The sequence below is a fragment of the Pollicipes pollicipes genome, unplaced genomic scaffold (genome assembly GCF_011947565.3).
Source record: "Pollicipes pollicipes isolate AB1234 unplaced genomic scaffold, Ppol_2.1 Scaffold_4219;HRSCAF=4965_pilon_pilon_pilon, whole genome shotgun sequence".
Lineage (NCBI taxonomy): Eukaryota > Metazoa > Arthropoda > Thecostraca > Pollicipedomorpha > Pollicipedidae > Pollicipes > Pollicipes pollicipes.
Window position 1 is genome coordinate 21,871,879 of NW_023596448.1, and position 13,756 is coordinate 21,885,634.

The 13,756-nt window shown below is 56.7% G+C and overlaps 1 protein-coding gene across 1 annotated transcript; it reads left to right on the top strand.

The window, feature by feature from the left end:
* The first annotated feature begins 232 nt into the window (after positions 1-232).
* LOC119095004 (exportin-6) lies at positions 233-13,694 on the top strand. The gene is made up of 18 exons (XM_037217912.1): positions 233-444; positions 1,532-1,742; positions 2,382-2,579; positions 3,033-3,192; positions 3,642-3,888; positions 4,338-4,437; positions 4,879-4,976; positions 5,712-5,840; positions 6,422-6,658; positions 7,147-7,348; positions 7,830-7,990; positions 8,633-8,807; positions 9,663-9,697; positions 9,773-9,857; positions 10,439-10,622; positions 11,292-11,447; positions 12,894-13,040; positions 13,660-13,694. The coding sequence occupies exons 2-18, from the start codon at positions 1,542-1,544 to the stop codon at positions 13,692-13,694; spliced, it is 2,550 nt and encodes an 849-aa protein (XP_037073807.1). The 5' UTR covers positions 233-444; positions 1,532-1,541.
* The last annotated feature ends 62 nt before the right edge of the window (positions 13,695-13,756 follow it).

The window sequence follows — 13,756 nt, forward strand, 5'->3', positions numbered from 1 at the left end:
ACAAGCAAAGATCTGACTTTTGCAATGGCCATATTGCTTTGTGTCCTTTTATTTTTTTGCAAATGAGGTTTATTTTTTAGGAAAAATATGATAAAAATATAAGCTTCATGCAGTACAATGGTTTGATTCTGACAATAGTTATGCATAACTGCAAGGTATGAGGTGAATTTCCTGCTATTTAAGCTACCATATTACATGAGTGCTTTTGGGCTCGCATTGAGGACGACAGACTGTGGAGAAGAGGGCGGGATCTGGTGGGGGTCCCGCGGGGGCTGCGGTTCGTATGCGCTGAAGGGGTGTCTGTATTTGCTTGTTGCATAGGCATTGCTCGTTGACAGTGGGCTTGATACCCACTGGCACCGAATCCCCTATGGATGCATAGTCATCTGGGCTTGTTCGGACGTGTTCAGATCTACGTATACTTCTTGAAGCTCGTGATTGTGGGTAAGCTGTCAATGTGCTTTTCCCATTTTCCGATGTACCTGCCTTGGTAGGTTAGTCGTGGAAGTGACAAATATGGGTCAATTTCACTAACCATTATTAAGACATGTTATGCATGCACGTGTATCAAATTGAGTAAGCAGTTTTGCCACGGAGGCCCTGATGCTTATTTTGTTTTCAGGCTTATTCTGTTTTCAGGCAATGCCTACCTCAGCATTTGAGCAATAACATTTTCTGATTAAATAGGTGAACAGCTAAATCCTTAAAGTTTCCTTCCAGGTAGCTCAGTTGGTTAGAGCATATGCATTTGGAATAACCCACCCGTGGCATGGCAGATTCGAGTTGCTTCGATCACTTATTTGCCCCCAGCTGAGATGGCTTCTGGCTGGTAGAAGCAACCTCATTAATGGTCTGGTGACATAAAAAAGCAGGATTTAGTGTGCAAGGCATTGTGCCACATTAAACTTTGGCCACAAAAGTGTCAATTCCGTGAGCGTGGCTCAATGTAGGCTTTTATTGCAGGAACCCATGGATTCAGATTGGTTAGACCAAATCATGAAAGCTGTGGAGCAGGTAGCATGTAGGGTCTGATCTGATCCCATACACAAAGTGTTTGTGTGTATGGGTCTTGTAGCATACCATGTACAACACATGACCATGGCACATGTTGAGTTGTTGAAGCTTCTGACCCAATAAGCCATGACTTTGAATATATTTTGATAGATCTATTAAAGGGGCTCCAGCTTGGTGGGTGCAATATTACTGCATGTTTTCTGAGGGCTAGGGTCTTTATAGCTCATTATGGAGCAGGCAACAGTCTTCATTCAAATTAATCTGATTTGTTTTTACTGTGTTGTGTAATGTTAATAAGTTTTGTGATCATTCCTGTTTTCTTTAAATGATGTAGTGATGCAAAAAATAATGTAAAATAGTGAATAATGATGTAATGCTAAGCAAACCTGAATGCCATGTTTTTCTATCTGTGGTAGTCCCGTGTGTAATGGTAAATTGCGGCCAATTTGATCTAAATGTTGCGGATAGCGTCTTATTTGTTCTCTTCTGTTCTTGACTGAAAATAATGTCATTGCAGCCTGCTGACAATGGATGTCAGTTCATTACAAGCCCTGGAGCATCTGATGAATGAGTTCTTTGCGGCGGGCACCACAAACAGTCGCAAGCAGCAAATAGAAAAAGCCTTGGAGGAGTTCAGCCAGCAACCAGCAGCATGGAAGAACTGTCTGCTCTGCATTGCTGGCACATCCAACCCCTATGTCAGCATGTTCTGCATGACATCACTCGAGGTATGGCCGACATGGTAGCCAGGACAGTGGAAATAGTACTGCACTGTGAGGCTATAGTGAAATCTTACATTCAAAGCACATTTCATGTTGTTTTAGAGGGGAAATTTATGCGCTTCTTGCAATAGTTTGTTGAAAACAACCAACCTGTCCATATCCATATCCATCTGATGCCTCAGGTGGTTAGAGGCTCTAACTACTGATCCAACCACCTGTGGCGGGGTGGCTTTGAGCCGCTTCAGGCACTCGCTGTTCTTGACAGGTTTGACCTGCAGCTAGTGGCAGCTGTGCGCTAAAGGTCAGGTGACATCAGAGGGCTGGGCAGGTGTGCCAAGCAGCGCAGCAGGTTAAATTTTTCCCACCAAATTTGGTTGTTGACGTGAAATCGCACAAACAGGTGGTTGAGGTTAGGGCTCATTCAGGGAAACTGCTCAGCATGAGCTCTGATCTAAAAAAAAACTATTCGCTTGGGAGCTCTAGATTGAGTTGAAAAAAATAATGGAGTGTGTAACAGGAAAAATGTCCTATAAATTTACCTTTCCCCCATCAGTTCCATTGCTACCTTCCACCATCATCCTATTGCCATCTGCCGTCTTATTGCGCCACCGCCGCCTTCAGTCACTGCCTGCCTCTCTCCATCAGAGTGTGATCAACAAGCAGTGGCTCGGTCTGAGGTCGGAGGAGCGTGCGGAGATCCGTGGCTCCCTGTACAGGCTCTGTCTGGAGCGACACCACCTGCTGGCGCCGTACCTGCGCAACAAGGCCGTCAAGCTGGTGGTGGACGTGGCCCGCCTCAGCTGGCCCCAGTTCTACCCTGACTTCTTCAGCAACATAATCACTGTGAGCTGGGAATGGGTGCAGGCTGTTGGGCAGCCAGAGGCTTGCATGGTGCTGGGGCAAAGTATTGGCAGTGTCGTGTGTGGCCAAAGAGGGGAAGGTTGTGGGCTGGTTTTGTGATCCACTGGAGCTTGAGTGGTATGCACGATTTTCTGTGGGAGCTTCAGCCAGACAGGGTGAGGTGCGGCGATCTGTGGGCACCCGGGCGAGTCGTTGTGCAAGCTGAAAGGTTGAACAGTGGAACATACTGGCTTGTTTTTGAAGCTGATAGCCAAAGCTGGTGGAAGTATGAAGATGGAAGCTGAGTAGATAGAGATGTCACAGTGCAAAACATGTGTTGCTCCAGGCCTGACTATAGCAATTTATGGTCTGGTCTGGTGACCCCTAGGCCTCAGCCAGTGAACCAACCTAGTGACCCACTGACCTGGCCTCTGACTCCATGGCTGTGCTCTCAAGCTGGTGCAGTCGCCGGACGCGGCGCCTCTGGGCCTGCTGTTTCTGCTGACGGCCGCCGAGGAGCTGGTGGCGCCGCGCGAGGACATCAGCTGTGCGCGCCGCGCCGAGCTGCGCCAGCTCCTGCTGCGTGAAGTGCCCGCCACGCTCACCGTGCTCACCGGTGAGGCCAGCAGAGATGGTGCAAATGCTGAGGACGCAGACGATGCCACAGACGGTGTGGTCGCGACTGACGCACTCGCGCCGCATCGGGCAACTTGTGCAACTTGCAGCAATGTGCGGGCAACTTGTGCGGCTGCTCCGCGGGAGCAGCCGCACAATGGATGGGGTTCGGTTTTGGTTGAGAGTCCTTTTGTCCAGCAGTGACCATATCAGAACTATGTCAGCACTGACGTTTCTTAGAACTATGTCAGCACTGATGCATGTCAGGACTATGTCAGCACTGATAAATATCATGTCAGGCAAGGGACAGTGTAGCTCAGCTGGCAGAACACGCGACCCTTTATCAGATCTCAATAACAACTACAGTAAATGGCGGTGATTCTGCCACTGTGGTAGCTATGATGCTCTGTAATTCATGGCGATTTCTTCAAGTGGTGGTGGTGTTTTCAGGCATCTTGAGGTCCGTTCTCGAGTCGAATAAGTCCAACGTGACAGCGACGCCGCCGCCGTCGCCCGAGCAACCGCGATCGCAGCGCCGCCCTGATGGCAGCCCGGCGCAACATCTGTTCGCGCCGGCCGCCAACCCCAGCACACTGCTCAGCTGCATCCTGACATCTGACGGCGTCGATAAGAACCCCTTCTGTCTAATGGCGCCGCTTGATGGGGAGACAACGCATATTGTCGCCTTGACTCTCAAGTAAGCATAGCGAAAGATAAGTGGGTCTGTAGAATGAAAGTGAAACTGCATTGTATACTGTTCTTGCAATGAACATGTAGCAAAAATGGTTTTTATCTTTCTTCTCACCTGTAACTCTAGTGTTGGATATATTTAAAGTGTGTATTGATAGTTTTGTTTATTTTTTGCACAAGGTTTTCTTTTAGAAATTGTTCAAAACACTCAAGATTCTGACTTTTAGCCAAAAGTTCACATCATTATACATTCTGGATATTTTAGTGACAATTTGGATTTTTATAAGAACCTTTTTGCAAATGACCACACTTCACTACAGTTACTGTCTAACATCTTGATTTGGCTGATAAATGCTGGCTGATTGCACTTAGTCAACTGCCATCCAAGTGGAAGTGTTAGTGACAAAATGTGAAGCCAGTGTGCTTGACCGGTGTGGTTCTCCCCATTTCCGCCAGATGTCTCTGCCAGCTGTTCTCGTGGGTGCCGCTCTCGTCGATGATCACCTCCGAGCTGGTCACTGCTGTCTTCCACTTCGCCTCCGTGGGCTTCTCAAGGGTCAGTGCTGATGTTACGCCCTCTGTCAGAACTGATTCCCTATTTGAGAGTCAACTGACGCCCGAAGTCCGGCCGCACCGCGAGGCGAACCGCACTCTGTGCGGGATGTCACGCCTCAGGTCAGAGGTCGCGTCAAGGTCGGATACGGTCACGTCTCAGGTCAGAGGTTGCTTCAAGGTCGGAAGCTGTCATATCCGCTCAACTCGCCTGTGTATGTTTTGTGTCCTGACTGGTAGGCAGATATTGCGGTGAAATTTTGCCCAGGGCGAGATTGGACCGTTTTTTTTTCTTGGTGTACCGTTTCACCCCCGCATGTTGGCGAAGGAAGCGCCAGACAGGGGTGCCAACGTGTGCGTACGCCGTGCGCCGGCGGTATTGGCGCCGTTTGAGCCTCGGTGACGTGCAGAAGCCAGCATGGTGACTTGGGCCGTCCTGTCCCAGGAGGGTGACGCGTCAGATGGGGACCGGGGCGGCGGCGCGGCCGGCTCGCGGGAGCCGCTGGGCGTCATCGCCATCGCCTGCATCAACGAGATCATCAGGTGCCATTTACTGAGCTGTTGAGGCTGACCATGCTGCCAATGCTGAGTCCATTTGGATGTCCACCCCTGATCGAGGCTTCAGCCGATGCCAGTATCTGTGGGGGTGGGGTGGGGTTGGGGGTAGAGGTGGGGGTAGGGGTTGGGTTGGGTTGGGTTGGGTTGGGTTGGGTTGGGTTGGGTTGGTGTGGTGTGTGGTGTGTGTGGTGTGTGGTGTGGTGTGGTGTGTGGTGTGTGGTGTGTGGGGTGGGGTGGGGGAATTGAACAGAATAGCCAGCAAGTCTATGTTGAGCATTGCTCGCGGCCCAAGACTGCTCCAAATATCAGTCACGGAATGACGTAGTACGACAGGGGACCCGGAGCTCCGGCAGACACGGCAGACGTGTCTCTGGCTGGTGCGGGTGCTGTGTACATCCCGTACTCCGGGTGGGGATGGTTTACGTCGGGGAGGAGTGCTGCTGTAGGCGGGGCAATCCAGGCTGATGCCTGGGAACCGCAAGTTACAACAGCACGGCACACCGACAGTTTGCTAGTGCCACTGTAGACGTTTTTATAAAGGAGGTGCTGGTATGATCCGATGCGTTTTGTTACGGTATGTTTTGATATAGCTTTTTTAACCACGGTGAGGGTTTTGAGAGACGCTTTGGTCTCGTTGATGCGTTTCGAGGTTAATGATGTGCTAGACGTGGACTGCAGGATACTCCGCGTCAGTTAAAGCAATTTTGCGAACTTTTGCAGCAAGAACTGTGTACCGCCGGATTTCGAAGCATTCCTGCTGCAGCTGTTCAAGCACACATTCCATTTACTGCAACGTCTTCTGGAAGAGGGGAGCAAAACGTCTTGTAAGCTCTCAGAAGTGGACCCAGAGTGAGTAGGAAGTTCTCAGCACGGGAAGCGCATCTCCCCTGCCATCCGTCAAAAGGTTGTCCGGCTGGACGAGCTGATGTAGCCATCTGCGCTGTCCTGTGTACCGAACCGCTGTGTCTCTTTAGTGTTCATTTCAGTTCAACATCACTTTTTAAATCGCCGCCCTCAGTGTGCAATTACATCGTACCTTGTACTGGGTATGTGTAAGATGTCCTTGGTCTTCCCGAATTTCGGTTATTTGTTGGTGACGCTGCTGTTTGCTAGTGACGCTGCTGTCGTTGGTGACGCTGCCGTGCGTATGCTCGTTCGTGACGCTGCTGTGCATATGTTTGTTGGTGACACTGCTGTCCGTTGGAGACGTTGCTGTCCGTTAGTGACGCTGCCGTCCGTTGGTGACGCTGCTGTCGTTGGTGACGCTGCTGTGCGTATGTTTTTTGGTGACACTGCTATCCGGTGGAGACGTTGCTGTCTGTTAGTGGCGCTGCCGTCCGTTGGTGACGCTGCTGTCGTGGGTGACGCTGCTGTTCGAATGTTTGTTGGTGATGCTGCTGTCCGTTGGTGACGCCGTCGGCCCTCCCCAGCTACCTGAGCGGCCTGACCGAGTTCCTGCGTCTGTTCGTGACGCTTCACCTGCGCCGGCTGGAGGCCTGGCCCCAGTTCCCGGTGCTGGACCTGCTGGCTCTACTCTTCCGCTACACCTTCCTGCAGCCCGACCTGGACGCCTACTACGGCTGCCTGGACATCTGGGCCGTGTTCCTCGACCATCTGGCCACCAAGTGCAGCCTCAAGACTGAGAACCGCGAGGCTGTCGCCGCCAAGTGAGTTGGCCGCCGGCCGCCAGGCGGCAGCACTGGCAGGCGCCAGGCGACCGCTCTCAACTCGATAAATGGATGAGCCGTGCTGGGATTGCGTTCAGATGCGTCGATTCGGGTTTAATGGCACATACAGTAGTCAATGGAAGTGAAAGAACAAAAGTGACGACTTTATTCCTTTGAACATTTTTTTTCGTATTTCGTTCCATGGAGGTTGAACGATTTGTCTTGATTGGCACCTAGGCGGATGTTCTGAGTGGCTATGTTCAAAGCTTTCCTCCCGATTTTCCAGTATACGTTGTCGAGCTTCTTTTGTTCGCGACCATTGGGCCATGTAACAACGCGCGCAGACCCCACGTTGTGGCAGCGCTCGGCTCACGTACAGATGCCCATAACCGCCCACCTCCCCGCATCACGACCACTCCCATCCCGCTGTCTTCGTCGACGAACGCCGACCGCCGCCGGGGATCGAGCCGGTGCCCCTGCGGCGGCAGGTACCACGAGGCGGTGCTGTCGCTGGCGGGCCAGGCGCTGCAGCGGACTCAGCTGCGGCGGCACGGCGCCGAGCTGGAGCGGCTCGACGACGAGCGCGAGGACCCGGACGGCCAGACCGAGTGGAGCGAGCTGCTGCGGCGCACGGCCGACCTGCTGGAGCGCGTGGCCACGCTCTACCCGCTGGACGTGCGCGCTCTGCTGGTGAGAGGCGGGCGGCGCGGCGGCGGGGGCCGCCCCGCGAACGCGCACGGCGGGCGTAAGGCGAGGCGTGGGCCCAGCGCCGTGCGCTCCGGATGTGGCTGAGAGACCTGGGCACTCCACTTACGGCGGGGGAATTTGTATCGCGGTGGGGCCTGAGGTAATGCACTGTCCCAGTGAAAGCGTACTTTGGCCCGCCGGCACCGTCCCTGGCGCTGTCCGATTTACTATGTGACAGCTCACCATATATCGGACGTACCCTCGGGTTCGTGTCGCATATCAAGTTCTGTACTTGACATACGCCTGCATGAATAGTTTGTTGGTGCCAATGCTATCCGCTGGTGACGCTGCTGTCCGTTGGTTACGCCGTCCGCCATCCCCAGCTACATGAGCGGCTTGACGGAGCCCCTCCCGGCCCCTGACCCCGTTACGGTCCCTGCCGTCAGCTGACCCCGGCCGTGACGTGCGCCGCCCTGTGCCGCAGCTGACCGGCTGGCACGAGACGCTCGAGCCGTACGTGTCGCTGCCGTCCCTGTGCGAGCCGACGGCGGCCGGCCGCCGGCTGCGGCTGGCACCCGACGCCGACCCGTCACGCCTGCAGGCGGCGCTGCGCGACCTGGCCACGCACCTCTACATGCTGGGTCGGCTGGCGCCGCTGCTGACCGAGTGCGGCCCGGACGCCGGCCCGCTGGTGCACGAGTGAGTGGTGCCGGGGCCCGCTGGTGCAGGTGTGAGTGGTGCTGGGGTCCACTGGTGCACGAGTGAGTGGTGCCAGGGCCCGCTGGTGCAGGCGTGAGTGGTGTCAATGCCCGCTGGTGCACGAGTGAGTGGTGCCGTGACCCGTTGGTCTACGTGTGAGTGGTGCCGGGGCCCGCTGGTGCACGAGTGCGTGGCGTCGGGGCCCGATGGTGTACGAGGGAGTGGTGCTGGGGCTCTGCGGTGCCGCCGGAGACGGGGTGGCGGAGGCAGTCAGAGGACACACTGCGATCGGATCGCAGCTGTATGAAGCTCCACCGGTAGTTCGTGTATGTGTCGAGCTCACGACCCTTCAGTCTCCAGTTTGGCGCTCTTCCCTCTACCGGGTACCATCCCCCCGTGCTAGCTCCGTGGCCGCCTGCGCCCTTGCCGCGGCGCCGTGCGAGCGGCCTCCGGTCCCCGGGCTCGACTGACCGGGTGCCATCCCCCCGTGCTAGCTCCGTGGCCGCCTGCGCCCCTGCTGCGGCGCTGTGTGAGCGGCCTCCGGTCGCCGGGCGCGGCTGACCTCTCCCGGCCGTCTCCCGCCGCCAGGCTGGTGAGCGCCGCCGCGTTCGGCTCCGCTCAGCGGCTGCACGAGGCCGAGCTGCCGCCGGGCGCGCTGCGGCCCACCCTAGTGGAGGTGCACGCCCAGAGCCTGGCCACGCTGCGGCCCTGGTGCCACTGGATGACGGCCGCGCTCGCCGGCCACCTCTCCACCAGCGTTCAGGTACCGCCAGCGGTCACGGCGATAGCCAGAGCGAGTCACGGCCGGTGACCAGGGCGGGTCATCGGCCGGTGGCCAGAGCAAGTCATCGGCCACCGCTGCCCTCCGTCACTAGAATCTTTGCGATATCATCACCAGAATCTTTGCGACGTCATCACCAGAATCTTTGCGATGTCATCACCAGAATTTTTGCGATGTCATCACCAGAATCTTTACGATGTAATCACCAGAGTCCTTGCGATGTCATCACCAAAACATTTGCAATGTGATCACCAGGATCTTTACGTCATTACCAGTGTCTTTGCGATGTCGTCACTAGAATCTTTGCGGTGTCATCACCAGAGTGTTTGCGACGTAGCCACCGGAATCTTTGCGATGTCATCACTAGAATCTTTGCGATGTCATCACCAGAATCTTTGCCATGTCATCACCATAATTTCTGCGGTTTCATCACCAGAATATTTGCGATGTTATCACCGAAATCTTTGCGATGTCATCACTAAAATTTTTGCGATGTAACCACCAGAATCTGTCCGATGTCATCACCAGAATCTGCGCGATACCATTAGACACCGTGTTAAGAGTCCAGATTGGCTTCCATGCCGCCTTATCGCATCCCCGCTGTGCACTGGCCCGCGGTGCCCGTTCAGACGTCCGTGACATAGACAACGGCCTTCTATCTCGCGTTGATCTCTCCTCACGTGTGCCTCACGCTACGCAAAGAGTGCCTCACGCTTCGCCCACAGTCCGCGCTCCCCACGAGCGCCACATGACCACGCAGTGACGGCGCCGGTGAGCCCAGCCGGTCGCCCCCCGGTGACGCCGGCCCCGCCCTCACCGCCGCCGCCCGTCCGCCAGGTGGACGACCTGGTGGCCGAGATGACGGTGGCGGTGTGCGGGGCGGTGCAGAGCCGCGCGCCGCCGCGGCTGGTGCGCGCCGCCGTCGCCACGCTCGTCACCATCACCAGCACGGTGCGCTCGGGCGCGCTGGTCGACTGCCCGCAGATCCAGCAGCTGTATGGTCGCGCCGGGCAGCTGACGCTGGGCAAGCAGGTGCGGCGAGCGGCGACGCGCGCACGCGGCGTCCCCGCTTTGTGCTGGAATGGGGCCCTGTGAGCTGCATGGTTGGGGCGGAGCGGGCAGGTCTGGAGGGGCTGAAGTGGGAGGTTTGCTCTTAAAAATGAGTGTGTCGGCAGGCGGCTGCGTGTAACGAAACGGAACGAAAGGAGGGCAGCGGTGTACTGGCACAGACGAGGGTGGTTGTACATGCGGAAACCGGATGCGTTTTGGAAGAAGTCATTTTTGATGGAATGGTTGAGAGGACGACCGGATACACTGAGACTGATTCGGGAAGCCAGCAATGTCCACTGAGACAGGTGGGGAATGCACCGCCCTCAGCGTGGATGGGTGGGGATGGGTGGACATTTCCAGCCGGATAGTGTAATAGGCTATAAGTGGTGTGATAGTGGATAAGGGACCATTGGTCTCATGACTGGAAGGTCTGGGTTCGATGCTCCCACCGTCCCCCATCTCCGCGAGCGGTGCCGACCGACACTGATGACGTCAGCAGTGACACCCTGCGCCTTGCACCCGAGCGGTGATCACCGCCACCTGTTGGCGCGCTGGGCCGGCAGGACCGCCTGCTGCTGTACCGGGCGCTGTCGAGCCTGCTGCTGCTGCCCTGGCAGCGGGCCGGGGACCAGCTGTGGGAGGAGCGGCGTCGCCACCTGGCCGTCTTCCTCGACTCGCTGACGGCCGACTTTCGCCGGCTGCGGCTGACGCCCGGCCTCGCCGACAGCAGGGAACTGCGCGACCGAGGTCAGCGCCGGGTCACGGGGTCAGGGGTCGGGACTGGGTCAGCGAGGTCAGTGCCTGGTCAGCGAGGTCAGGCCTGGGTCAGAGAGGCTAAGCCTGGGTCAGGGAGATCAGACCTGTGTCAGGGAGGTCAGACCTGGGTCAGGAAGGTCAGGTCTGGGTCAGGAGGGTCAGGCCCAAGTCATCGAGAGCAGGGGATCAGACCGGGATCAGTGAGGTCGGGATAAGATCAGGGTGGTCAGGATGGAATCAGGGAGGTCGGGACGGCATGAGAGAGGTCAGGACTGGGTCGGTCGGTTTTCCTGTAGTTGTTCAGCTTGTTTCGGCGCATATATCTTGATTGTAGCATCGAATGCTGCACATTGCACAAATGTTCCGCAGGCGTCTTCGGGACGGACGACCTGGCCGGCTGCGTGAGGTCGTAATACTGACGGATTAGGTCATAACCAGGGCGCTTGGTCTCCTATCCGACACTGAACCAGTCCACGGCATGCAACCTAGGGTCGAGCTGATTAATGAGACTGAGGCTCAAGCCCTTTCAGTCCTCGCGAAGATCTGAGATGAGCTGTGTGCCGATGTCAGCAAAGGTCAGACGTTACAGGTATCGGCCGCCGGCCTTGTGGCGTCTGTGCGTCGTTATCAGGCGGGTGACGGCCGCCCCTCCGCCGCCAGCCAAGCCCGTGATCAGCCAGACCCTCTCGACGCTGTCGGAGATCGTGACCAACGTGCGCAGCGAGGTGACCAAAACCAAGCAGCTGTGCCACGACTGCCTGCAGGACACCATCCGGGACTCGCTCTGGGTCTTCACCGTGTTCGCCGCGCAGCCCGGTGAGACGGCGGCGCCGCAGGAGCGCGGCAGGCGACGCGGCCGGCTGCCCAGAGACGCCCGGGTTCGGATCCCGCGCGTTGCGAATTTTTTTATTTATGTGAACGGAGGCCGCAGGCTCTTACTGGAAACGTGAGAAGATTTTCGACTTGAGTGGCCCGGCCCGTTTGTCACGTTTTCTCGAAGTTAAGACCCATGCAACCACCGAGTGCGTGCTCGTGTAGTTTTCATCAACAAGAAGCTTAATGTAATGCTGTGCAGCATTAACTGTTAAGTATTTACAGGGGCGCCATTGAATCGGGTGGGTTTCCCCTGTAATATTTCAGTAACACGATATCAGTTCCAATTCTGATCACATGACAAGGGTCGAGTGTACAAATTACGAAATAATCCAGGAGCCCTGGAGAAAGCCGGATTCAGATCTTGACATGCTACTCGGCAACGACACCAGACTAATAATGTATTAGTAAAGAGGAAAGGGAAATTCGCACTATCATAAGTATGATTCGTTGTTTGCGTATTAACACGCGCTATTCCTTGCAAACAGTGGGCCCACCGGTTTTTCGCGTGATTTAAAAAAGGTCGGCAGCCTGCTACAAATCGTTAACCGATCTGAAATCGTTCCGACTCAAAGGTGCGCCAGTAAAAGGCCGGCAATCCGCCAGTGCCACCTCCTTAACCGATCTAAAATGTAAGACGCTGTGACAGAAATTCGGAGAGCTTGGGTCAAGAGAACTACGCAGTCCAGTATGCGCTCTTTGTGTCCAATGGCTATCAATCAGTTTTGTGTTTTTCGCCTTTCTGTCGCTCGCGATTGCAAAGAGTCATTACAAACACAGTGGTCTCGTGGAATAAATTTGCCAAGGCTAACCAGATTCATAACCAGACATTACCAAGGCTAACCAGATTCACAACCAGACATTGTATTTGCCACTTAGGTCTCGAACGGTTCATTAGCGGACCGCTGTCTAAGCTGCGCGGTGCACGCGGCGCACAACCCATCATGGAGCGCTGCTGATTACAATGGTTATTTAAACACGCAGAGGCCTTAGCGTCAACCGTGTATTGGTACGTTCTCGCAAAATGCATTGTCTTCAAGACTCATCAAACCCATTGGCATCGATGTGGAACGTGCCTGGCTACCACATATAATGTCGCCTCGCCCGCCTCCACCGCCAAGACGCCTTGATGCTCGGCATGACGCCTTGTTACGCCAACAGCCGCGCGGTCGTGTAACACTCACCAGCGAAACAGCTCGTGAGACTGTCTAAAGCACGTGTTACTTGCTCTACAGATACGTCCTAAATCGTCTGTGCAATACGTCACAAGCCGTCGCATGTACGTCCGTCGTAACGGTCGCATCGTGCCGGCATGTGGCGTAAGAGACGGTTTGCCCGGCCGCCGCGTCCGACAGAAGCGTGGCCTGACCCTGCGCTACCGTTCTGCAGACGTGTGCCAGGACGTGCTGTCCTTCTTCCTGGCGGCGTTCGAGGCGCTGCGGGCGCAGATGGGCGGCCAGTTCGCCGAGCAGTGTGTCCAGATGTTCATCGACGTCTTCAGCAGGGACGCGCTGGCCAGGAACATGCTGGAAGAGGGTAGGTGGCGGCTGAGAGTCTTAAGCCTGTGGCAGGGCGCGCTGACGTGTGGTCGAGTCACATTTGCCGGCGATGAGGACCGATGAGCTCTGGTGCCTGGCTCGCGTGAAGGCAGCAGTGCGAGCGTAAGCTGCGGCCGGGCTGTTCCGATGGCCCGTCGTAACCAGATCACTGTCTGGACGAGCGATGCGGTCCAAGACGAGGCACGTTGGCATGCGCGAGGAACTGAGGTCACCTAGGCCTAGCGCCGCGCTCCGTGCCGCGGTATGTCTGCGAGCTGGCCTCATCAGACGCCATCGCTCTCCACCTGCGTGTTGTGTCCCCAGCCGCCCCCACGTCCCGCTGGAGCCCTGACCCCGCCCCCGCTGCCGGCCTGACCCTGCCCCCGCTGCCGGTCTGACCCCGCGCCCGCTGCCGGCCTGACCCCGCACCCGCTGCCGGCTTGACCCGGCCACCGCTGCCGCCCTGACTCCGCCCCCACTGCCGCCCTGACTCCGCCCCCCGCTGCCGCCCTGACTCCGCCCCCGCTGCCGGCCTGGCCCCGCACCCCATTGCTGTCCTGACCCCGCCCCGCTGCCCCCCTGACCTCGCCCCCCCTGCCGCCGTGACCCCGCCCCAGCTGCCGGCCTGACTCCGCTCCCGCTACCGGCCTGACCCTGCCCCCGCGCCCCCGCCAGGCTCTGCCGGCTGCGCGGCGTTGGAGAAGTTCCTGCTGC

Bases quoted from the DNA above. Each gene is read 5' to 3' on its own strand.
- LOC119095004 (XM_037217912.1), top strand. From the start codon at position 1,542: ATGGATGTCAGTTCATTACAAGCCCTGGAGCATCTGATGAATGAGTTC. The intron at 6,659-7,146 runs GTGAGTTGGCCG...CTGCGGCGGCAG, and splicing joins CGCGAGGCTGTCGCCGCCAA to GTACCACGAGGCGGTGCTGT. The intron at 13,041-13,659 runs GTAGGTGGCGGC...ACCCCGCCCCAG, and splicing joins CAGGAACATGCTGGAAGAGG to CTGCCGGCCTGACTCCGCTC.